General features: G+C 46.7%; 2 protein-coding genes and 1 long non-coding RNA gene across 3 annotated transcripts in view; all 3 read right to left on the minus strand.

Moving 5' to 3' along the window:
• Positions 1-22,624, minus strand: part of LOC135808884 (sushi, von Willebrand factor type A, EGF and pentraxin domain-containing protein 1-like) — a 108,226-nt gene extending 85,602 nt beyond the window's left edge. The window contains exons 1-6 of the mRNA XM_065322125.1: positions 22,035-22,624; positions 20,433-20,717; positions 5,929-6,132; positions 4,157-4,360; positions 2,092-2,265; positions 1,492-1,665 (exon numbers count right to left, since the gene is read on the minus strand). Coding sequence (XP_065178197.1) covers positions 1,492-1,665; positions 2,092-2,265; positions 4,157-4,360; positions 5,929-6,132; positions 20,433-20,717; positions 22,035-22,083 — 1,090 coding nt within the window. The 5' untranslated portion in view covers positions 22,084-22,624. The remainder of the gene's footprint in view (positions 1-1,491; positions 1,666-2,091; positions 2,266-4,156; positions 4,361-5,928; positions 6,133-20,432; positions 20,718-22,034) is intronic.
• LOC135808880 (uncharacterized) lies at positions 11,567-12,998 on the minus strand. The gene is made up of 2 exons (XR_010552137.1): positions 12,439-12,998; positions 11,567-12,227 (listed from the first exon to the last, which is right to left on the minus strand). It is a non-coding gene; the product is annotated as an uncharacterized LOC135808880 (long non-coding RNA).
• On the minus strand, positions 14,789-15,997 carry LOC135808881 (uncharacterized). Its single transcript, XM_065322123.1, has one exon. It carries the CDS (start codon positions 15,989-15,991, stop codon positions 14,882-14,884), a length of 1,110 nt encoding a protein of 369 aa, XP_065178195.1. The 5' UTR covers positions 15,992-15,997; the 3' UTR covers positions 14,789-14,881.
• Positions 22,625-26,771: the final 4,147 nt, after the last annotated feature.

The following is a 26,771-nucleotide window of genomic DNA, read 5'->3' on the forward strand; positions in this document are numbered from 1 at the left end:
TTTACTTCTATTGTCTCACCTTCCCTCATTCTATTTTTAGCACTTTGTTTTGTTCTCGTAACACATTATTGAATGTAGATAAATTATTGATTTGGCATGGTTATTCTTCAGTCACGGCTTTCCACTGATGATTGTGACAAGAAAATCGATTTTGGTAAACCTTCATGACTTTGTTGTAGTGTGGCGATGACAGCAGAATTTGTTCTCTTTATAGCTATTATAAAATAATAATAATAATAATAATAATAATAATCATCTTGTGCCTGTCACGGAAAATCTTGACATGAAGCTCCTGTGGGAATTCAATATCCCAACGGATACGCAAGTGCGCCACAACCGTCCAGACCTGGTGTTGCGGTCCAGCACACAGGTGCTGCTGATGGATGTCAGTGTTCCATTGGACCAGAATGTGCCCACAAAAATCGCCGAAAAAATAACTAAGTACGCTCCCCTTTGCCAAGAGCTGCGGCGCATCTGGCATGTGGATGATGTCCGCGTTGTGCCCCTGGTTGTTGGGGCGCTTGGTGGACTGACTGGTGTGTCCCTGTCACACTTTGTGTTGGCATTGGCAGGCACTCTGCGCATTGAAAGGGCTCAGCAATGTGCTATCCTGGGCACGCTGAACATCGTCAAGTCGGTTCTTGGCATTCGGCATTAGGCTCCTCATGTTACGGGTAGAGCTAGTCCGTATAAACCTCCAATACCGCATTTGCTTTGACATCCATGATTGTGCAGCATGACGGTCCTCACAACCTGATTTTTCTCTTGCCATTTGAGTATGTCCGGCATTCATCACTTCCTCTATTTCTACAGATCTATTCCTGGTAGTCCATTTTTTGTGATTACTCTTTTTGTTGGTAGTCCATTTTTGTGATTACTCTTTTTGTATTCGAATATGTCCTGTCCTCCTCCATCTTTTTGTATTCGAATATGTCCTGGCCTCCTCCATCGTTCTGCTTATTTCTGTTCGTCTCTCAGTTTCTGCCTCGGCTTTCAATATTTTTGCTTTGGTTTTTACAATCCTTTTTGCTTCGGTCTTCATTGCGTTGGCCATTTATCTATTTTTTTCTCTCATTACCCTTGGTCTCTTTTGGCCCGGTGATGGGGTTCTTACCTCATGTCATGACAACGTGAGTGAAATAAAGCCAACTCCATAATAATAAACACAGCTCGCATCTTCCCTGAACCTGTTAGACAGGAGCAGAGTCTACGCATCTGTCAACAGTGTCAAGCCAAGTTAGTCTATCTCCTGCAGCTTGGAGAGCGCTCTCCATGGAGAGATCCGCTGCCTTCAGGTCGATATCTCTCTTCCATAATCTAGTCGTTGTGTTCGTCTTGGTCTCCGTCTTTCCGTTTCTTCGTCTATAATAAATGTCTTCCCAACTACTCGTTCCCGTTGTCCGTTGTGTCTTGGGGAGTATGACTTCTCTTTGTACCCAACACAAGGAACATACTATTTTGTGTTCCGACAATGCCAATCATGAAGCTTACGTTCGCATCGAGGTACATGGCTGGTCCAGGTACGATCGGCCTGGCAGATAGCAGACAGTGATCCTACAAGGTTGTAACCCTCGTTGCAAGCCCAGTCAACACGGTTCTGGTAGACCAGTCCCTCCAGCTCACGACTACCGAACATTGGCTTGCCTGGGTCAGCACACGTGATTGCTGTTAAACATGGCCGACAGAACAAGAACAGAAAAGCATAGAACAGGGTACAGGAGCTGTGTTCAAGCCAATGAGATGAAAGAAAACTAAATTGCATGATGTATGGGATGTACAATATTGGTTTTCAAAACACCAATCAATCTAGCAACCTGCACTTCACTCATGTCTGGACGTATGGTTGCAGACTGGCACGGAACTACTCCATTGACCGCTGGCCAAACTACAATGGGAACGTGCTAAATTGTGTTCGCACAACACAAACAGCTCTATTAAGTTGTGCTCAAGAATACCCGCTATTGATGAAGCGTAGATTGAAGAAGCAGCAATGCAGCTACTTAGCTTGGTCTCAGTTACGTACAAGCCAACAACTCAGCGGGCATCAAAGCCAATTCTTCCAGCGGCAATACTGTAACACAGAATACTTACGGACACACTGTGGTACTGGGCTGCTCCATTGTCCATTCAGCAGACACCTGACACTGGCATCCCCGACCAGTTCATAACCACTGTCACATGAGTAGCCAACACGGCTGTCATAAACAGTAGAGGTGAGAGCATGTTGGCCATTGGCAACCTGTTCTGGGTCTCCACAGTCAATCTCTGCTCAGTGGAATAGCATATAAGGCAATTCGACAGGCAGGAGGAAGCTCAATGAGAGAGCTTGAAAGCTCAGGGCCGTACGCTATGCTTTTTTGCCTAGCTCGTCATGCATGTTATTAGAACTGTTGAGTACGAAAACGATGACGACATATTCTCCAGACATTACAATGGAACAGGTTAGGATTTAACAACATTCATTAGGGAGATGGAGAGACAGAGGCCAAGATGAACAAAATGACTACATTGTCGAAGAGAGAGACAAGAGCGAGAGATCAAGTGAGAACGGCAAGATAAAGGGCCTGGGCAGCTATGGCAAATATGGGCGCGCAAGTAGCTACCCAGGCCAACGGAACAAAAGGTGACAAAAGGAGACAAAAGGTGAGTACGACGTAGTATGGGGTGCATGCTGGCCAGCTTGGAAAAGGTTGTACGGGAGGAGGTACCTAACAGAACTGATCGGCTACATCATTGTATTGCAAAAACATTTTCATCAGTTCGAATAACATGCATGATGAGCTAGGCAAAAAAAGCATAGCGTAGGGCCCTGAGCTTTCAAGCTCTCTCGCTTCTTTTTCTCATTTTTCGATCTTTTTTTTTAACGATAACGTGGGTTCGAACCTGCACTATCGCCCTCCGCTGCATGCATTCCCTCAATACACTTCGCATACATACATATTCTACCATTTTACAGGAATTAGTCTAAAAGGAGAGTGAAGAACATCCCCAAAAGCGAGCCTAATGACGCGAGGTTCATGCCCTTACTGTGTATCAAGGATCATAGCAAAAATGATGTGAAACTCGCGTGCACTAGCTGGCCAGCACAAGAGATCATTCTGGCCTATCTTGCACTACTGTTGCAGTCCTTGCGCCGATTTGTTGTTGTGGGGCAGTTCTTCTTTCTGGTCATGTTGGACGGTTGCTCAGCAAGTGACGCTTCGTGGCGGCTTCATTCGAGTTTCTGCCAGGGCAGGGATTATTCCCATGATGTCTCAGTGCTGGTAGCGTAGCGAAAAGGCATATGGAGGCGCTCCGTGTTTGCTTTCCTGCCACGCGGTTGAATTCGGCTAGTGCATGCCCGTCGGATAGTTTGAAATTTGAATAATTTCCAGTTGATTTTAGTGAATAACTTTATTCAAGACCACTTGTTAGTGCTTAGGGACATATTGTAGCAGACTATGGTGGTGGTCTACTCCAAATTTCAGGACGTAACCTCGCTGCTACTGGCCCCTAAATATGGCCTTCGTAATGGCGCCATTGGACAGGTTGAATTGATCGGTTCGTTCGGCTCAGCAATTTTCCCGTCGAAAGATGGATGGCTAGCATTGACCCCTCACTCTTGGACCTTGTTTCAGTGTGTATTTTAGTCAATTTTTGCCCACTATCCAAGTGTTAGGTATCTCCTACCATATGTTCTACAACCTTTTCCAAGCTGGCCTGCATGCACCCTCATGCTCACCTTTTGTCTCCTTTTGTCATCTTTTGTTCCGTTGATCTGGGTAGCTATTCATTCAAACTACAATAGGAACGTGCTAAAATTAATTGTGTTTGCACACAGCTCACAATTAGAATAACAAACCCTCTGGAAGTCATTTGCATTCGCTATGCTAAGCTGTGAAAAAGTAAAACATTCAATTCTCCCCCTGCAATATCTTCTCAGTCCGTGAGCGTGCATTTGCATGTCATGCTAGTCATGTAAAGACCCAGTTTATATTTGTTGTGACACTGGTATACTCCTTGATGAAGCCCCAAGGGTGAACATTAGGAGATAGTAACCGTTGTAAGATTGCAACGCAAGACCGTGGAAGTGGTATTGTTTTTGAGAAGATAACTGGAAATGAAAACAAAAAATGTATGTACTTCCAAACAGAACAACTTGTAGCAGTTTATTCACCTTCACACACAGGAAGCTGTGTCCAGAGCCCTGTTCTGGACATGTTTTTAGCACATCTGATGGAAGCATTATTTCCAGCTTTCAGCTTGTATCCACCCTCACACCGGAAAGTACGTGTTGAACCTAGTGTACGGCCAGTGTTGTCAGTGTCAATCAGCATTCCATTCAGCACACGTTCAGGCTCTGGGCAATATGTAGTGATCTCTATGGAAACATAATGAAGCAAAACTGAGCATCATGTCCCAACACTCACCAACAACCTGCAAAGTAGAAGTTCGATGCTAAAATGGAAGACATAAAGCGCAGTTCACCACAGCAAACTAACACATTTGTCCATGCCCATCCGTCTTCTTCCTCAGTACTACTCTTCAGATGGTTTGCAAGGTCCATGAATTGTTCTTCTTTGATGAATTGTTACAATACATAAAACTCTCCTCCTGCATGCGCTCTAAAGCCGATCATTGCTACCCTCGGTAGCCATTACTCACACCAATAATCTCAAACAACGAAGGGGTCACGGGTAACAATAGTAGCAATGGTCGCAGTGGTCAGCTTTAGAGCGCATGGAGGAGGAGAGTGTCATGTATTTTAAAAGAAAACGCCGAATTGTACCGTTCACAGTTTTATGAATTGTACATAGACGAAATAGTTACTTCGGTTTCAACCTAGAAATGTGGCCACTCCATTCTTTTTAAAACTCGGATGTTGAGCAAAGAGTATCAAATCTATTTAAAAGAAAGAAGAAAGGATCAATACGTTACAAGTTATGACTGTCTATCTGACTGTAAAACAGAGAGATTCCTGGCTGTCCAAGAGAGTGCTCAATACCGAGAGGCAGAGCTAGTTCAAACAATAATAAGAGGACGAAAAAAGTGTTTTTACTCCGAGTTTCAAGCACTAAGCGATCATCAGTCGGAAAACAGTAATGAGTAACTCTGGATCAGTCTGCATCTGCAATTCATCATCAGCCTACTACATTTATTATACATATATTGACCTGCACTTTCCCAAAAAAGGAGTATTTTATAAACAGTATTTATTGGCCTTAGTGGTATTTTATAAACAGCATTTATTTGCTCAAAAGCCAATAAATACTGTTTATAAAATACCACTAATCCAGAAAGTGGTGGACATCACGCAACTGCATTGTAAAAAAAGGTGGTTTCAATTGGCAAACCGTTTGTCAACTGACAACCGCTCTATTTAGTTGCTATTCACTCTTGGCACATGCGCTGGATGAAAAATTCTTCTATTCCCGTAGCTCTGCAAAAGACGTTACTTCAGTAACGTCTAGCCAGGGTCCACACAGGTCAAAATAGTAGGGGGGGGGCAGGAACAAAGAATTTAAAAAACGTAACAAACTTCAAAGCCATACGCACAGGTATAGAATATCAAGAACATCGGAAGACACATCTAACCTGGTTGGGTGGGTGGGCAACTTCACCTACCACGTGGAAAACAAATACATTGTGTGCTCTATTTCGCTATGCTAAGCTGTGAAAATGTAACACATTCAATTCTCCCCTGCAATATCTTCTGAGTCCGTGAGCGTGAATTTGCATGTCATGCTAGTCATGTAAAGACCCAGTTTACATTTGTTGTGACACTGGTATACTCCCTGATGAAGCCCCAAGGGTGAACATTAGGAGATAGTAACTTGTAAAATTGCAACGTAAGACCGTGGGAGTGGTATTGATTTTGAGAAGATAACTGGAAATAAAACAAAAAATGTATGTACTTCCAAATAGAATCACTTGTAAAAGTTTATTCACCTTCGCACACAGGAAGCTGTGTCCAGAGCCCCGTTCTGACCATATCTTCAATACATGTTATGACAGCATTACTTTCAGCTCCCAGCATGTATCCATCTTGACACCGGAATGTACGTGTTGAACCTAGTATACGGCCAGTGTTGTCAGTGTCAACCATCATTCCATTCAGCACACTTTCAGGCTCTGGGCAATATGTAGTGATCTCTATGGAAATATAATGAGACAAAACTAAGCATCATGTCCCAACACTCACCAACAACCTGCAAAGTAGAAGTTCGATGCTAAAATGGAAGACATAAAGCGCAGTTCACCACAGCAAACTAACACATTCGTCCATGCCCATCCGTTCTCTTCCTCAGTACTGCTCTTCAGATGGTTTGCAAGGTCCATGAATTGTTCTCCTTTGATGAATTGTTACAATACATAAAACTCTCCTCCTGCATGCGCTCTAAAGCCGATCATTGCTACCCTCGGTAGCCATTACTCACACCAATAATCTCAAACAACAAAGGGGTCACGGGTAACAAAAGTAGCAATGGTCGCAGTGGTCAGCTTTAGAGCGCATGGAGGAGGAGAGTTTTATGTATTTTAAAAGAAAAAGACAAATTGTACCGTTCACAGTTTTATGAATTTGTTAGGTACCTCCTCCCGTACCTTTTCTAGCTGGCCTGCATGCACTTGCGTACTCACCTTTTGTTCCGTTGGCCTGGGTAGCTACTTGCGCGCCCATATTTGCCATAGCTACCCAGGCCCTTTATCTTGCCGTTCAGACTTGATCTCTCTCTCTCTTTTCTCACTCTTCAATGTAGTCGTTTCGTTCGTCTTGGTCTCTTGTCTCGTCGTCTATAATAAATGTCGTTCCCCCAACCTACCTGTTTCCATTGTAATGTCTGGATAATGTGTCGTCAGTCGTCCTGTTTCAAACTCAACATTGGCGCCCAATTATTGATCGACCCACGACCCTGAGATCATCCCATGCCCAGTCGTCCTCAACCGCCATTCGTCTCGTCTATGTCAACCTCGTCTCGCCTATGTCCATCTCGTCTCCAACCGCTTCTCGTCTATGTCAACCTCGTCTCGTCCATGTGAACCTCGTCTTCTATGTCACCCTCGTCTCGTTCAAGCCATGCAGGTCAGCTACCTTTCTCTCTTTCTTTTTTTTGTATGCGTTCCTTCTTCGTCAAATTTATTTCGTGAATTTTTTTGTAGTGTGTGTGCGCGCGGGTGTCCTTCATTTATATTAGGGGTCCGATCATGGTGAGCCACGCTCTCTTATTTATGTCGTATATTAAAGTGTAACTAGGCTCTATTAGCCGTGCAAAATACTAGTCATCAGAATACAATTCAAGTCCCTCGTCGAACTCCAATAGTTATTTTTTGTGCCATGTTTTGAAGGGGCGTTTGGGCCCGTTGTTATTGGCAATGTACACACTATAGTATGAGTAGTACAGGAACGTTGACGGTTGTAATGATCTGTGGTGCATTTTTTAGTACACACTTTTGTGAGGCCCGTGCGTTGTGTGTGTGTGTGTGTTTTTTCTCCTTCAGTCATTTTTTTCTTTCTCTCTCTCTCTCTTTTTTTTTCTCTCCGCGAGGACGCGGGATTTTTTCATGGAGGGGTGGTATGTTAGGTAGTCCCCTGGCGAAGATGGCATACCCAATGAGGTTCTCAAATGGCTTGCGCCATCTCTGTCCTATCCCTTGTGCCTGCTCTTTAACATGTCATATCGTACAGGAGTATTTCCGTCCGTCTGGAAATCTGCTGTTATCGTCCCGATCTATAAGAAAGGCCAACGCTCTCAGGCTGGCAACTACAGACCAATCTCTCTCCTTCCCGCTGTGTCCAAGGTCTGTGAACGTATTTTCTTTGAGTCTCTGTACTGCCACGTCACCCCAGCGCTTTCACCATCTCAATCCGGTTTCTGCCGTGGAGACTCCACAACTTTCCAACTAACACGTCTAGTACAAGACATCTACACCCAGCGGAACCTCAGGCGGCATGTTGGCATCGTGTTCTTTGACCTAGCGAAAGCTTTCGACACCGTCTGGCATCGTGGTCTGCTTGCAAAGCTAGAGTCCGTCTTCTTGGTACACGGTCCAGCCCAGCAATGGCTCTCATCCTATCTTTCCTGCCGCCACCAGACTGTCAGAGTATCTACCTCCCTATCAGACCCATTACTAGTCGTGTCTGGGGTACCCCAGGGGTCCATACTTGGGCCGCTCCTATTTCTACTGTACGTTAATGACTTGCCAGCCCTTGTACCAAATGTAAGTCTTTTTGCTGACGACACTGCTCTGATGTGCTCCGACAGCTCGGCAGACAACCTCACGGCCTCCATGCAGTCCGGGGTCAACGCTACAGTAACATGGATGGAAACCTGGAAACTGAAGCCTAACCTCGCCAAAACCGAGGCCATGTTCTTCTCTCCCTCGCCCCCCACTCAACTTCTGTATTTTCCTGGTCTAAATAGTACACCTATTAAAGTTGTTAACGAGCACAAGCACCTGGGCGTTATTCTCGACCGCCAACTCTCCTGGTCTCCACAAGTCCAGTCTGTGTGCAAGCGTGCGAGTGCGTCCTTAGGTATGCTACAACCCCACTGCCAACACTTGAATGATAACTGCAGAGAATTGTTCTTTAAGTCGTACATTTTGCCTATATTTGACTATTGCGATATAGCTTGGTGCGGGTTGTCTCAGACTTTACTCCACAGACTGGAGGTACATCAACGCTTGCTTCTGAAAATTCTGTTTCGAAAAGACCAAACATTTGCCTCCCTTTGTCTTTATAAACTTGCTTCCACGCACCCTCTTCTTGCCCGACATCAGCAGCATCTTTGTATCCTTGTGCAAAAAATCTTCCTAGCCCAAGTCCCGAAACATATTGCCAAGTACAACTGGTTTGTTACCACTAGACCAACACGCAATGCCTTATCACTGCCCCGAGCTAGTTCCTCTCTGTTTTTGAAATCCCCTTTCTTCTCAGCATACTCCCTTTGGTCTAACCTGCCTACTAGCATTAAGACATGCCAGGATATCAGGAAATTCACAGTCCAGCTTTCCACACTGTCTCATCCGAAGTGATCCCATGTATTATTAATGTGCCTCCCTTTCTTTTTCTCTCCCTATCTCCTTTCCCTCTCTGACAGCATCTTTCTTTTTTTTTCCCTTTTTAGCTTGCCGTGGTTGGCTATCACCTGACCTCTCATGTTTATTGGCAGTCTTCGGACGGGCCAGGAGATGTTGAATAAATAAATAAATAAATAAATAGGTACCTCCTCCCGTACCTTTTCTAGCTGGCCTGCATGCACTTGCGTACTCACCTTTTGTCTCCTTTTGTTCCGTTGGCCTGGGTAGCTACTTGCGCGCCCATATTTGCCACAGCTACCCAGGCCCTTTATCTTGCCGTTCAGACTTGATCTCTCTCTCTCTTTTCTCACTCTTCAATGTAGTCGTTTCGTTCGTCTTGGTCTCTTGTCTCGTCGTCTATAATAAATGTCGTTCCCCCAACCTACCTGTTCCCGTTGTAATGTCTGGATAATGTGTCGTCAGTCGTCCTGTTTCGAACTCAACAAATTGTTACATAGACGAAATAGTAACTTTGTTTTCAACCTAGAAATGTGGCCACTCCATTCTTTTTAAAACTCGGATGTTGAGCAAAGAGTATCAAATCTATTAAGAAAGAAGAAGAAAGGATCAATACGTTACAAGTTATGACTGTCTATCTGACTGTAAAACAGAGAGATTCCTGGCTGTCCAAGAGAGTGCTCAATACCGAGAGGCAGAGCTAGTTCAAACAATAATAAGACGATGAAAAAAGTGATTTTACTCCGAGTTTCAAGCACTAAGCGATCATCAGGCGGAAAGCAGTAATGAGTAAATCTGGATCAGTCTGCATCTGCAATTTATCATCAGCCTACTACATTTATTATACATAATTATATTGACCTGCACTTTCCCAAAAAAGGAGTATTTTATAAACAGTATTTATTGGCCTTATTAGTGGTATTTTAAAAACAGCATTTATTTGCTCAAAAGCCAATAAATACTGTTTAACACAAGCATCTGCATGCCGCACTCACACAACGAGCAACCAGTTTGGGGAATAGGAGGGTTTGTCAATTGCTTTGCCAGGCTCCGAGTGAGTGACAGCTTAGAGCTGTGTGAATGTGTGTGTATGACAGCTGGGCAGGGCCCTGCTGCGGAGGCTGAGTGAGCCGTATGGAGGCAGCCGGGTAGGGCCCGGCTGCGGAGGCTGAGTGAGCCGTATTGAGAGGCTGAGTGAGCCGAGGCTGAGTGAGACGTCTGAGTGTGAGATGCTGAATGAGCCGTATGAGGAGCCTGGTAAGCAAGGTTGACTCCCCAAAGAGAGAACCTCCTATTCACTGTTAAAGGGGAACTACACCCAAAAATCAAAACTTCATGGTCCGTAGAGTTTTGGACGCTGAGTCAAATGGTGAAGGTCCCACTTCGATCCGACCAAGCGTTCCTGAGATATCTTCGGTTTAAATTGTACTTTCGGGGGACGCGCCATGACGTCATGCGGCCGCGACACACCCCCAACACGCCCTTCTACGTCATTGAGACTTGCTTGCCTGGGCCAAGCTCAGAAGTACAGGTATTTTGGTATGTGAAAGGAATAGTTCTGACAAAGACGTCCTCACCATGAGCGATTCCGACGTATCAGACGAGCTTGAAAGCTCAGAGCCTGAGCTGAAAATGTTTGGCTTCGGGCATGAGCCGAAATTTTCAGGAAAGGATATGGCAGCGCAAGCGGTGGCTTCCATTCGGGCTGTAAATGTGGATGAAGCAGAAATTACTGCAATTGGAGAAGTCGCTCTCCATCAGCAACATCTGGCAACCGGTTGGCTGGGCTATTTCGAAATGAAGCGGCAGCCAAAGCAGCTCAGACAACCCTGACAATCCGTAAGTGTTTTCACAGTATAGTCCTACGTAATGCTCACAAATCGAATCGTTCTCTTCATATCGTAAATTGTGTGAAATTTTGTATTCGCACAGTACTCAGATCAATAGTCTCCTCACTCGTACTCCTGTACATGGAGTTTGCTGCGTAACATGGCTAGCATTATCTCCGTGCAAGTCGTGCAATGTGTATCGGTTCACTTGTGCTTTATCTCACATAAGTGGACTGCACTCAATTCGTATTGTGGCGAAATACATTCTCACCTTTTGCATTATCACTTAGTAGTCTTTACAGAATGCTGAGACGTTCTCTTGTATTTCACGTAGCTGTGTACCAACAATTACGCTGTGCACTCTAGCAGCAGCAGCAGCAGCAGCAGCAGCAGCACAGTAGCATATTGAGTGCGTTTTGCCCTACTGTGGTGTCTCATGACTGCATTACCGGAACAGCTCTGTCCTTCTTGATTATCATTCTAATATGTGTGCACATATCCGCCTGCGCCCCACACACACGCACGCACATGTGCTCACCTTGGTGGGCACATAGTATAGTAGTCAGACATGCTCACGCACGCAGACACGCAATTTCACAAGCGCGTGCGCACACGAGTGCATAAGCATACAAGTGCCTGTGCACATGCTCGTGCACGCACACATGCGCGCACTCATGCACTTGGTTGCATACCCACACATCCCTCAGGATCACTAACGGCAATGCATCTACTACTTGTCATTCCATGTCCCTCCCGCAAATGGGGAGAGAATGACATAAAGGAGAACACAGAATAGATGACGTGAATATCTTCGGAATGTTATATTACATTACACAAAAGCACACGCATGTGCACGCACACACACACACTCACGCGCATGCGCGCGCACACACACACACTCACGCGCGTGCACCCACACACACAATAATAATAATGTCTGTCTCTCACGCGCGTGCGCGCAAACACACTCACGTGCGCGCACACACACTCACGTGCGCGCACGGGCGCGCGCACGCACACACTCACGCTCGTGCGCGCACACTCACGCGCGTGCGCGCACACACACACTCACGCGCTTGCACGCATACACACAATAATAATGTCTGGCTCTCATCTGCATCCATACTGAGAAAACCCAACGAGTTCCCGAATAGGTGTACACCGTTGCTGGTATGTGGACTATCTTCTCTCCTTGAACTGCGGGTCATTGCGTGATGTAGCTTATCAGCAGTACATACTGCGTGTTCATACAGGAAAAAAACATGCCAGCTAGAGGCGCTGGCGCTGCAAACAGTCCTTCCTATAACCTTGGGGCGGTGGCAGTGGTCGTAGCTCAACAGTGAGTCACTGCGACCGATGGTACAGCCGCTCTTGATCTTCTTCCTGTAAAATCAAAATCAGCAATCGCAGACAGGTTCATCGATCGCACGCAGTATAGGCTAGGGAAACAGGAGATCTACTGCCGTCCACCTCATCAGGCCGGTTTCGGAAAGCTTCACATTTCGTAGTGATGTAGTCCAAAACAATTCTACAAATGCTTTGGAAAAGAAAGAACTACATACAGTAGCTAGTGTTTTTGAAATATTGCACTCACCTCCGCTTTTCGACTGACACTTCACAGTGTGGCGTGCGAAAAAGGACGCACCACAGTTTCATCCACCAGCGTCCGCATCGGATGAGTGCATAATATTCCTCCTGAAAATCCTCCTCTGCCAAATGGCTGGAACACACGCGAAGGATTTACATTGTAGTCCCTAAATTGTCAAGCAAATAATTATGTCGCTTGATAGCTGCTATGGTGCACTGCTCGGCCTGTGCCAAGCACAATCCTTCAGAAATTGGTGCAGGTTCATCCCAGGGGGGTTACCAGTAAGATTATAGTAGCCAACAACACAGCCAGACGCCATGATGACACAAATACCCTCTTCTTCCATGGACAAACAGAAAGAAGATGCGAAATCCCAGTGTTTCTGGATCTGGCCAAAGGATCACCAAGTCTCAATGACGTCACGGGTTTGTGACGTCACGGCACGGACCCGAAAAGGACAATTGCAAACTGATATATCTCAAGAACGCTTGGTCGGATCGAAGTGGGACCTTCACCATTCGACTCAGCGTCCAAAACTCTACGGACCATGAAGTTTTGATTTTTGGGTGTAGTTCCCCTTTAACTGTAGAGGGGGTGCCACAGATTGTGGACAATAGTAGAGTGATATTGAGTTACTGAGTGTACAGTCGGTACATTGGTGACATTCGGGTATGCTCTGGCACCCACAATAAGTGGGCTCAGTCTGTCTGATCAGCGCTTACCCAGGACCGGTGCTGCCAGCTTTCATGGCAGTTTGCATGTGGACTTCCGTCACTCGGCAGTGCAAGGCACTGCCGAAGTCTCCCCAGGAATGGACGGAAGAGCACGCACGGGAGTGGGCATGTGAGCGGCGGTAGGGTAGCACGAATGGAATCGCTTGAAATCTTGCCTGGAGAGAGCGTCAGCAAGGATGTTGGTAGTTCCAGGTATGTGACGGGCGGGTACCATAAAGTTACCCTTGGCGCAGATGAAGAAGAGCTGCCGTAGGAGTGACATCACATTAGGGCAGCGACTGGTGCCAGACTTGAGAACAGCGGTGACAGCTTCGTTGTCGGTATGGAAGCGGATACGCTTGCGACACCACTGGTGGCCCCACGTAGCACATGCAATGCAGATGGGATACAGCTCCTTGAACGTAATGCAGGGCGGAGTGTGTTGTGGTGACCAGGTGTTGGCGAACCAATGCGTGCCGTAAACTGCGCCATGCCCAATGGCGCCAGATGCGTCAGTTTCTATCAGGAAGTCGCTGGCCAGCGTCTCCTGGAGATCGAGGAAGAATGACTTGCCATTCCAGCCATCGAGTAGGTGAGACCACCAAAGAAGGTCCAGATGACATTCTGGAGAGAGACGGATGCGGTGGTAGGGCTTGGAAACGTTGCGCGTGGCATCATACAGTCGGCGCATGAATGTACGGCCCGGCGTGATGAAGCGGCTGGCAAAGTTCAGCTTGCCCAACAGCTGTTCAAGCTCCCGTAGACGGCAGGATTGGTGTTGGCGAAAGGTCAATAGTCTGGAACAGATGTCGTCAACCTTGTCCTGTGGGAGACGAGCCACTTTCTGGACGGAGTCCAGTTCGATGCCCAGGAAGGTGAGACAGGAGGTTGGGCCGACTGTCTTTTCGTCGGCAATGGGAACTCCCAGGTAGCGGAATGCGGAGAGGACTACGTTCAGACGCTGCGCACATAGCGTTGAGTTTGCAAGGCCACAGAGCCAGAAGTCGTCCAGAAGGTGCAGGAGGTGGGGAACCTGGAACAGTTCACAGCTTATCTGGCAAAGTGCGTCCGCAATGCAGTTAAACAAGTAGGGTGCGGACCTCCGCCCGAATGGCAGTACTTTGTCGTAGTAGAATTGGCCCTGCCACTGGAAACCCAACAAATGGTATGCAGTGGGTGCGACAGGGACCAGTCGAAATGCATTGCGCATGTCGAGCTTCGCCATCAAGGCACCGGGACCTTGACGTTGCAGAAGCTCAATGGCATCGTCCACTGTGACATAATGTAGGGAGAACGAATCCTTGTTTATTCCATCATTGACAGACATACGGTCAGGGTAGGACAGGTGGTGAATGAGGCGGAATTTCCCGTTGTTCTTGGGCACTACGCCGAGCGGAGAGCATACAAATGGGTGGAAAGGCTGGACAGAGAAAGGACCGGCCGATTCGTCACGTCGGACCCGGTCAGCAATTTGTTGTTGTACAAACTGGGCATGTTCAATGGCAGTTGGGAGGTTGCCAGAGATGATAGATACAGAAGCACCAGAGTGGCCAATGGGGAACCCGTGTTGCAAGCCATTAAGGATAAAGTCAGAGAGGACACGAGAAATACGAGACAAAAGAGTCATTAGGCGGGCTATGTACAGAGGCGTGGGGAGACTACTTCGCTGCGACGGGCTTGTCCGTCTGGCGGGGTCCCCGGCGACCGTCGTTGGTGCAGCGAGCGGCGGGATGACCTCAGGTTGAGCAGACGTGCAAGCGTTCACAGGGCTGGTGTTGGCATGGGCGGCCACGGCTGAAGTTGAGGCAGATCTGGCAGGTGCTGCCTGCCCCGGCCAGAAATGGCTGCGTAGGACGGCTGGTGTTGGTGCCAGCTGGAGCATGTGGCCCTGCGAAATACTGTGGGCAACGGTCAAGGCTGTGGTGCGTTGTGCAGCGCGGACATGATGGTCGGGGTGCCCGGATCAGGTGCAGGCTCCAGAGGCTTTGGTCGATTGCGTCCCAACGAGCCGAGGTTGTTGCCACCGCTGCACGGAAGGCACGGTCATACCCCAGTACAGCTGGGGTCGCAAACTGCTGGTTGGCAGTACAGATAATGTGCTGGTACGTCACCAGCTCCAGTGCTCGGAATGGCACATGTTTCAGTGCGCAGGCCATGTAGATTGTGTAGGCTTCCAGCCAGGCAGTGAAGTCGACAATGGAGCGCTTCTTAGTCACACATAAATTGAGGGACACACGCCGGCCCTCTCCGTTGGCGGTACTGAGCTCCAAGGGCTCGGACCCTGCGCCCACATTCTCCGGGAGGAGATCCTCCAGCTCAATATATTCGCCGCCTGTGATTTTGTCAAGCAACTTACGCGGGACCGTGGGAACAATAGAGCTGGACTCACGAGTGTTCGCCATGGGCGCTACGATCGGAGGCAGCGCGGGTTGCATGAGGGAAATGTCCATGGGGCCGGAGTCGACCTGCGGCGGGTGATGGGTGACGGTGTTGGACGCGGTTTGGACCACATCTGCCACTGAGGGGACCGCCGCCTGAGCATGGCCGTCCGGATCCTGGCGAGCTGAAATTCGCTCCTCAAGGCGCTCGACTCGAGCCAGCAGGGGGTGCAGGGCCGTCGACACGGCCGCCGTAACGGAACGTGGATTTAGGCCAGTTGTGAGTAGGCTGGCCGGCTGGGGAACGGCGGACGGGATATCGTCCTGCTCCGCACGGGCATTGCCGGAACGATCGGCCGCATGGTTCGCAGGGGCTCGATTTGGAGTGTCAGCATACGGGGACGACGAGGCGCGCCTGCGACTGGATCGCCTGGGCCCGGGAGCTGACTGCTTACGTGCACGGGGCATCTCCGTGAGCTGTGGTAAACCTTGAGATTGAGGTTGAGAAAGAAGTCCACTGCCAATGCGGACAAAGCAAGAACTGAAGTCAGGAACAGTGGACTTCGGAGAACAATGAGCGCGTGAGAGTTTGTTGGGAACAGAGCATGCGCCTTCTGTGTTAACATATTTTGCGCGTGCGCAAAAAATCATTTATAAAATACCACTAATTCAGAAAGTGGTGGACATCACGCAACTGCATTGTAAAAAAAGGGGGTTTCAATTGGCAAACCGTTTGACAACTGACAATCGCTCTATTTAGTTGCTATTCACTCTTGGCACATGCGCTGGATGAAAAATTCTTTTATTCCTGTAGCTCTGCAAAAGACGTTACTTCAGTAACGTCTAGCCAGGGTCCACACAGCTTTAATTCTGTGTTTGTGCCGTCGGCATGCCTGGCGCTATCCCGTACCTGCCCCTACCGTACCATCAAAGACAGCTGGCCACAATATTCAATTAGCCCCTGCACCCGTGAACATGCAAGCACCTCCAAGTGCACCCGCACGCCCAGCTTGGGCACTCGTGCACCTACGCAGACAGACACAAGCGCACACATGCACGCACACACCACTGGTGTACCCATGCTCTGACACGCAGACACCCGCACAACGTACCGCTCACTATGGCGTGCACAAACATACAATAGACACCTTGGGCTGGGGGTTGCCATGATTTCTTTTGGACAATTCAAATATTCAAGAATATGCTCTCGCAAGTTTTGCGTAGCTAAAGTATGTTAACGAGGTGACGTAATGTTTTCACTGTATGCTGATGTCTATCACGCGCGTGTTCGCGCCAGCTCACGGATGCGCCGTTGTGCGCATGCGCACACTCTCTCAACAGCTCGCTTTCCATATGTACACCTTTCAGCAGCCTTCGTGCCTGGCTCTCTTTGTTTGTTGCATTGGCTCGCATGACTCTTGCTCCGTGTTTTTTTGTACCAACTACTGCTGTGTCTGTGCGTGGGTCGTGTATGCTTCCGCATAAGGAGCATGCGTTAATTGATAATAATTGATTGAGTAAAGATGCATGCCTGAAACTAGCATCTGCCCGCCAAGGGCGCACAAATGGCCACCGCGGCCCGCAACTGCCACATGGCTACTGATCACCAGCAGCACGGAACCATCAAGAGCACAGATGTGATTTTCATTGAGACCCAAGTACTGGCTGTGGAAACACAGATGGCAAGAAGAAAAATCAGGGAGTACATCGAGATTCGAGAGCGTCGTCCGGAGATCAATATCTCCTTCGGATGGCCATTGAAGGCGCTAGCACCCAAACAGTGAAACTGGTAAATCGTGCTATGTCTGTGTAGGGCTGTACACGCAATAATTGTGGTATACACCTTCGTACACGCATTTCCTGCACTTTATCTCCTGAGCTGCTGCATACCCACTCTTTCAGCGCACTTCTCCTTGTCTGTTGTACATGCAAATTCATACACTCAATTGCATATGGCTATTGTGTGTTTCGTTTGTTTTGTACATGGACATACATTCGCTCTTGCTTGCTTTCGTTATAAAAGGCCAGGTTCGCCCCTTGTATGTGTGTTGTTGTGTGTGTGTGTTCTGACGATGGGTGACTGGCCCGAAAAGTCAATATTTTTTTCGACATCACTAACGAGAGAGCTTGGAAGCTCAGCGCCCTACGCTATGCTTTTTTTGCCTAGCTCATCATGCATGTTATTAGAACTGATGGAAATGTTTTTTTTTCCATTGATTGGCTACATCATTGTATTGCAAAAAAGTTTCAATCAGTTTGAATATGAGTTAGGCAAAAGTAATTGCAGAATTTATTGCGCATTGTTATATTCTCCCACTTCATCCACTTTTGGTTTGCTCCTTCTTTTCCTTTTTATCTCCTTATAATCGGATTTTCTGGCCTTTTGGAGTAATACATTGACCTGTTGAGCCAATGAGGTAAAATAAAATTCCATACAATACGATACAATACAATTATACAATAATTTCCTTGCCTTGATAGTGTGCTTGTGCTTAACTGTTGCTGACGGCCGAATTCATGGGTGCCTCTGGAGCATATTACATCACTTTACAGTCTCCTATAATACACATCCCGTCCGACGGCAAAAGAGGCTGCGATTTTGTTTTTCTGCACGTTATCAGCAATGACTACAGATCTTCAGCAACTTGGGTCTCCTATAATACGCATCCTGTCTATGCTTTTGTAATGCTAACATAATGCTCGGGATAGCACTCGCTACTGATCTTCATAAACTTGGCCTGACTCTCACTCACAATAAGACTGTTGTAACGTTCATCGTTCCCAAGCGTTCGCTTGTTTCTCCCACAATTTCATCGTACTGTTGTACGACATGCTATACAACATCCTTATACCGTACAACACCGCATTGATGTCTGGCTGTCTTTGATGGTACGGTACGGGACATTGTATTTCTCGCCGGCCGAGCGCAGCGAGATAGGCGAGAAATTATTATTATTATTATTATTATTATTTATTACAACATCTCAAGACTCGGCGGAAACACCGGCCAATGTTACGAGAGTGGGTGATTGCCAACCACGGCGATAAATAGAAATAAGGGGAGGGAAAAAGAAAGAGTAGCAAAACGAACAGCAACAACAACTCCGTAAAGAAAGATAATGTCAAATAAAAACAGTGAAAAACACAGAGACGCAAAGGACATGCGGATAATGAGCTATGTATGTCGTAGTAAATAAGGGGCGGCACGGATCTTAAACAGGCGGAGTGAGGTCAGGTCCTTAATTTCTCTGGGTAGAGTGAGCCAAACAGAATAAGCAATAAAGAGAGGGGAGCGCAAAAGAGTGATTTCTCGCGAAACATTTTCAGTTGCAAATATGGCATCTGGTGTGTTCTTTATTGTCGCTTCTTTTCCTGACTTAAGTCAGTTTTGAGTCTCACCAGTGTCCCTGCCCTACCACCCTTCATTTCGGTGCATATTATCATTGCTTTTTTATCACTTCACGTTATGATCTTGCATTTGAAAGCCCTATTTGAGTATTGTGGCCAGCTGTTCGTGGCCAGCCGTCTTTGATGGTACAGAACGGTACGGGACAGGTACGGTCGAGGGTAATACGACACCGTCTACCACCTTGATGACCTAGGCAAAAAAGCATAGGGATGTTATGGCATAACCCGGGATTCGAACCCGCACAATCGCCCTACATGATTACCCGAACACTTCGCATTCATACTCATTCTTCCAAGTTGCTTCACGTTGTGATCTTGCATTTGAAAGCCCTATTTGAATATTGTGGCCAGCTGTTTGTGGTCAGCTGTCTTTGCTGGTACGGTACGGTACGGGACAGATACAGGATAGCGCCAGACAAAGGTCCGCCCGCCCGCCACAAACACCAAATTAAAGCTGTGTGGACCCTGGGTAGCGCCAGACGTTACTGAAGTAACGTCTTTTGCATAGCTACGGGAATAAAATATTTTTTCATCCAGCGCACGCGCCAATTCGACATCACTAATAAAATAATTTTTCATCCAGCGCACGCGCCAAGATTCAATAGCAACAAAATAGAGCGGTTGTCAGTTGACAAACCCCCTTTTATTTAAAATGCCACTGAGGCCAATACATACTGTTTATAAAATACTCCTTTTTAGGAAAACGTGCGGTGTTGTATTTATTGAGTCAAGGCAAATTTATTTGAATTTCATACTGTTGATGGTGTGGCCACTAATGAGTGTGGGTATTTATCAAAGGTCAATATATTTAGCGGTAATATCGTTATACTTATAGCAATAATGTTATAGAGGTTAGCCAATGGTGTTGCCAACCGCCCGTTTTCGTCCGTATTTTTACGGAAAAACGAAGGTTTGTCCGCAGTACGGATATCAATTATCTCGAAAACGATCATGTATTATCGATTACTAAAACCTTCGTAACTCCATCGTTTCTTATGCAAATTCAACAATCGAAGAGTCTATGTGGTAGCGAAAACATCCATCTGTCCAATGCAATAATCGCCGAAGAGTGACGATGTCGGACTCCAGAGATATCGCACGCCGTATTTTCATCTCTGTAAATACTAGTACTGGTTATATCCAAATATTTGATCGATGTCTTCGCCATTTGGGAGGAAATTACACTAATAATCTGTCAAAATGTTGACCCGGAAAAAACGAGTACGCAAAACTCTGAAAAAATCTACAAAATGGCACTGGGCAGTACGCATGGGGGTAGAGGGCACTTGGTAACACTGAGCCATTGTATACAAAAGTCAATGGAGTGATTCGGTTTGACAGAAAAATATCGTTATACAGGTGATATTGTTATAGTGGTTATCGTTATAAGAGTAGGTCGACTGTAATCACTTGCAAAAATTATGACGTTACTGGCCCAGAAGTCACCCATTGTCAAAACAGTCTATTTAAATGGAGGAAAGGTATAATTTACCACACCTACCAGTACATTCCTTCTGAACAGTCCACTCAATGCCATCATTTGATTCGAACCTGATTTTCTGACCCCAATTCTGGGCACTGCCTTTCCTGAAACCATATCCAGGGTTGCATTTATATTGGGAAGTGATAACACACTTTTTTGACGTTGCATCAAACTTGAATGTGTTTGTCTGCATTGCCTGCTGAAAGGCATTGCTTGGTGTAGTGGTGGGTGTGTTTTGCAAGTCTCCACTTATACAATTCTGTTCAAAGGTCACATCTTCACTCCCACAGCACTGACGATCCGCTGCAAATTGTACAAAGAAAGAGTGAAGAGGAACAGGATAGAGGGATTAAAACTTCACATTGTTTAGCACAACCTTAGCACTCTGAGTAGTAATATCATCATTATTAATGTGCAATTGAACACAGTCATTCTAGTGGTGGCAAAGTCCAACGCGATGAATGAGCCACGTTCTCTGAGGAGCATAGTGTCCTATAGTGGCAGGGACATGCAGCCTGGAGCTGTTATAATTATTTACAAGGGCAGATTTCACTTGCCAAAACTGTGGATCCAGAACACTGCCTCTTCATGGACTACAGCACAACTATCAGCACAACAATCACTTCTCCCAGTAACTGACCCACAAGCTACTAGTATAATTGTGTTGAGACAACCTATTTCTGGCTACTACATAGCACTGCCATGTGTCCTCCACCTTGTAACAATCTGTCACCGTCAAAGCATACACAGCCATTGTAGTATGCGATCACAAAGCAATTTGTCTACAGCCCTGAACTGAGAAATCCAATCTAATGAATACGATAGCGCTGAGTGTGACGCAGCAATATCACACACACACGCACACACACACACACACACACACACACACACACACCACACACACACTAACACACACACACACACACACACACACAAACCACACACACACACACACACACACACACACACACACACACACACACACACACACACACACACACACACACACACACACACACATACACACACACACACACACACACACAAACAAACACGACACTCTGAACACAGCACTACATTATTCATGAGGTTGGATTTCTCTGGCCAGAACTGTAGTTTTTCTAGTTCAGGATGCATCGCTACAATAGGAAAAAGGACGAGATGTCTAATGAAAACGGTCTACCAATTAGCTTTGCTGTTTCAGTAGATAGTCCTGGCTATAAAACTATCTCGGCTTCACACTGCAACAACACAACCACTATTAGACGTCTGAGCAAGGCTGCACTCGTACTCCTCCCCCCCCCCCCCCGCGGAAAAGATATGGAGGTACGCGACATGTATTTCTATAAACCCTGAGGTATTTTCGTCAGAGTGCACTGGTGTTACTGCTTTGCCCTAAGCTAACCCTCCGTTTCGTGGTTATGCTATTAGAAGAATACTTTCGACAGCTTGAAATATAATAGCCTCGGACCCCCTACACCTACAGAGGCCAGGCCTGATGATATTGATCATAGTTATCAACACATACATCTATGACTCTGCATGTATAATTTCACTCCATATTGAATAATGTGGTAGGGGTTTGTTGTCACAAACGAACAGTTCACTCAGCTCACTCACCTGCCAGCGCCAGGAACGCAATTAGGACCATTGCTGCTCGCCACGCCATAGTGACTCACTCTTTCTGGAGTCGCCCTATTCCTCGGGCACTGCAGAATTCGCTGGACAACGAACACCACCTTCAGCATACAAGAGAAAGGTGTTGGAAATGTTTTGACAGCAATGTTTGCAGTGGCATACAGTATAGGCGACGCAGAGAAACAGCTCCTCCACTAACCGGATTCATTTTTCTTGGTCAACTTTTGGCGCTTGTTCTGCGACCGAGACAACTGGCTTGCTTCTTCGACACATCAAACAACACATTGGACAGACGTAGTCTTCTTGCGCCGTTCATTCACGCATGAACTAGTTCACTCAGCCGTAACCAGCAGATTGTAACGACTGCATATCCGCGACCAATATTTCGGTGAGCAGAGCGCTGATGGAAGTACATAATTCCTCGGCTGCCAAAAAACTGAGCACCTTTCCATCTCTGCCTGCAATACCTTTGGAGCTGGCCAGGTGGCTTCTGGACTTCCACACCATGAACACACGAGCTGTTTCCATCTGTGGATCCGAAAAAGGCTGTGTTCACTCAGATTCAGAACAGTGGATGGTCTGCCGCTGACCTAAAAATAATAGTAAAAAATAATGTCTTAGGTCAGCGGCTGGTTCGCTTTCTCCTCTGTGCATGCAACCAACCGGGCAAAGGCCAGGTTCGTGCTTTTATTTCGCACGAATCCACGTCCACCGGGTCCACGCGTCTACCATGTCTACCGGTACACCATGTCCACAGAAAACGGAAGTGAAGAGCTGCTTGTATGATTGTTGATAGAAAAAATTAATGTATGTACATGACCAAGGAAGCATATCCGTTGCTACTCGTATATACTCAGGCTTCAGAGTTTTTTAGTTTGTTTTTATCGTCAGGCAAACAAACCGAACAAACTGAAGCACGGCTGTAAAGTAAGTACAGTAAGTCCTCTACACTGTATACAGTGTAGGTTTACAAGTTTCGACTTAGCGGGGTTGATATCCAGACACTCCGCAAAAGACAGGCACCCGACAAGCCATGCGCCGAGGTGAATAAGCAACCGAGTCGACTCAATGGCAAAAATGATACGAGGCATTTTGTGAGCTTGAAGTAAGTTGAACGATCACATAATCATTGACCGCTTCGCAAACAACCTCCTGTGCATACTATCAAGAGTACATAAACGGTCTATGTATTCTTGATAGTATGCATACTCATCAACTCCGCAAAGGCCGAACTTGGAGTTGTGAGTGAATCTATTGGACAGCGACTCATGTAGATCCACTACAATAGTGTGACCAATATCGCAGCAGTAATCAGTGGGCGAAGCAACAACTAAGACAAGAAGCACCCGAAAAGCCTTGCCGGGGAAAGCAAGAATGCCCCAAAGAAGGTGGCCAAGTTTCACACGGTGTATATGAAGCACACGTCACCACACCAGTCAAGATGAGCACAAAACATACATGTACATCGACTCAGCAGAAACCACTTTCAAGACAAGACTAGTAGTAGTAAGACAACCACACGTTGTCATTCCGCGACAAGAAATACCGCAAAAGCACTGAGCTCACCAAACACCTACGGCAAAAGAAATCCACCAACAAAAAGTAGATTTTTTTTACGAGAAACCACGAACCTCGAGAACAGAATACTGCATGATAGAGGTGGTTACAGACGCAACTGTGGTGGTGAAACTGGAGCATCTCCGCCGACCTGAGGTCTCGGCTTCAGCGACACTTCAGTGCACCAAAAACTGGGGAGGAGTAGGCACAGGGGGAGGGGAGGGGGGGGGGGGGTACATCCACGAGCTGTCCTGGAGGATCAAGGACAAGACCGGCAGTTCCTTCAACCTCTCAACAAAAGATTGTACTTGTACTTTTTGTAGCCTTTGCGGCTTTGGCTTTGCAGTTTGCACCATTACTGGCATTAGTCATTGATAGGGTCCAGCGGATAATGCCGGCATTATATTCGGCATTATACGACTATCCGAGCATCAGAGCATTATGGAGCATTAGAAAGGAACAGAACGAGCATTACGTGTGGTTTGAGCGGCATAAAGAGTTTCATAGTGGATAATATCGGGAAATCCCAGGTTTTTGGCAACAATCGGCTACAATCATGATCATGAGATGTTGTCTGATGATTGGTTTTTGCCATGAAACTCTGAGTAACAACGAAACAGCCCTATTTTACTCCTTTTGTGTACCTCTTGCGCACTACGCTCCGCCCATTCCGGGCGTTTGAGCACTATGCATTGTACCGGCGCTTTACTTTGTGATTGTGTAGACACGTAACACATTTAGCACTAACGCTACATAGCTATTGCTACATAAAAACGTTATGATTGTAGCGATGTGGTCAGGTAAATGTATACAAGCCATTCGTGAAGCATGCCCAACCGAAGCCGAGGAAGTTCAAGTGACACAAATCCGGAGAAATTATTTACGAGGTTTCTTTTACTTTGAGAATAATGGAGAGCTATGGAGGAGACATACGCGAAGTGAATATCAAACAGACGAAGAAGAGTTTTCTAGTTGTGCCAGAGGCTCTGGCGATAGCATCTCTATCGATACTGAAGTAGACACTGATGCATTGCCAAATTTGGACCGGCAGGATAAAGGAGCGGCTATAAACAGAAAGAGCTCGTTCCAAAAGAACTGCCTTTGCCGAGTCCAGCTCAGGAGGCTCGAAAAGAACTAGAATTTCTCATGGACTCAGTACCAAGTCGATTGCTCAGCAGCGCCTGTCTTACTTTCCTGATGAAGCACGTACAGTTAGTTGTGGACGGTTGTAATGCCAGGCCTACAGTCAAATACTATCAGAAAGGAAGAGTATTGTGGCAAGCCATACGTCTACACACCATCTCAAGGAGAAGATGAGAGCACAAGCAAAGGATGTAGAGTGGCAAAATGACTTCTGACCACATGTTTTCAGGATTTCCTCAAATGGGAGGGCTCTCGATCTGAGATCGGATCTCAGGAGCTGGCCTCACGTCTGGTGTTTCAGATGAAGACATTATTCACAGAGTGGACGCAGTGACAGCTTGTCTGCAGGCAGGGATACTATTTGCCAAGATTAACTTCATCCCAACAATGAATGACTACCTGCAATAATGGTTTCATCTCTCACAACATAGATAATTAGGGGAAGGATTTGATACACCGAATATTTTGCCACAACCCTGCATCAAAGTTAGAATGGAGAGCAATCAATGGAGAAGCGATCATGTCATAGTGCTAAGAAGTAGTGGAGCTCGTGAGAGATAAGGTGGCAACTTCAGATGCAGATCAACGATATGCATAGTTTCCTGGCAGTTTGACAATGTGCAGACTTTCTTCCATTTTTGTCCCAAACCAAGAGCATTATATCCAATGCTGAAGCATTATAATCAGCATTATAAGGCAGTTTTTGGAGCATTATGGTTAGCATTATACGAACATTTTCGGAGCATTATCCGCTGGACCCTACCGAGTGGACGGTTCGATGGACTTCTGGTGTGCTCTGGATGGCAGTGGTGAGTCAGTCAAGTGAGAATTCAAGTCGGCAGGAAAACCGCGAGCTCCCACGGCCAATGTTAAGAGTGTTGCAAACCACCAGTTCTCAATTGGGAAAGGCCTTCGCGCTTATGGTATTGTATTCGTCGCAATGTTGTCTTTCGACTCCGCCGTACCGCTGATGTTGCTGCATGGCATACGCTATATGCGCTGTGTGTGTTTTGCTGTATACGCTGTTATGTCCAGTTTTATATGCGTATGTTTTTGCATGTACGCTGTTTTTGCATGCTATAAATAGCTGGTGTTATTAGTGTTCATTGTTAATTATTCGATGAAGTGAAATATACTGTGTAAAGGAAAAGAGTTGTCCTCGTGCCGTGTGGTCGTACGATCCTGACAATTTAGAGAATCTTAGAGGGTTCACAACATTTTGCGACCACGCCAGGATAGGAGCGAGCATGGCAGAGCAACTACACAATTTGGAAGCCAGCTTTATCGCCAATGGAGTTCGGTTAGGATTAGAAGGCGAGTTGTTGATGGAACATGTGGAGCAGAGGCTCCAACAGTACGAGGAGCGTGAGGAGCGCAGTGCCAGACGGCGAGAGGAGGCGCTCCGCACCGAGTTTGACAAAACACTAAAGGAGATTAACGAGCGCATCGCCAATGCATATGAGGGTGATGGTAAAGCCGCGATGGGAGGTACAGAGGAATTTCCCAGTCACAGCGGTGGGCGTCAACCGTTGATGAAAATCCCCTCATATGATGGAACGCAGCCATTGGAGCGTGATCTTGACTGTTCGAGGACATCTGTTCCAAGAACGAGTTCGAAGAAAGTGAATGGCTGCTGCGACTGCGCATCGCGCTAGCGGGTAGCAAAGCGGAGAGGATATGATGTATTGGATGCAATAATTACGAGGACGCAAAACGAGAGTTGCTTGCCTCGCTCGGAAAGACTCCGGATAAAGCGTGGAAGACATTGCTGACAGGCAAGCAGCGGTCAGATGAGTCGTTTCATCAATACGTTGTCCGTGTTTGCCGAGAGGTAGAGGTGTGGGCCACACTCGCTATGACAGAAGATGGCGAGGTGGACACCAAGTATAGCGCCGATATAGGTAAAATGTCCCCGGTGCTGCAAGCAATGGCAAAGCAGGTAACCTTGGAGCAATGCGGACCTGAGATCAAGACGTACCTGGTCGAACGGCAGTGCTACGGGATGTCACTGCGCCAGGT

This window comes from Sycon ciliatum, chromosome 2 (genome assembly GCF_964019385.1).
Source record: "Sycon ciliatum chromosome 2, ocSycCili1.1, whole genome shotgun sequence".
Classification (NCBI taxonomy): domain Eukaryota; kingdom Metazoa; phylum Porifera; class Calcarea; order Leucosolenida; family Sycettidae; genus Sycon; species Sycon ciliatum.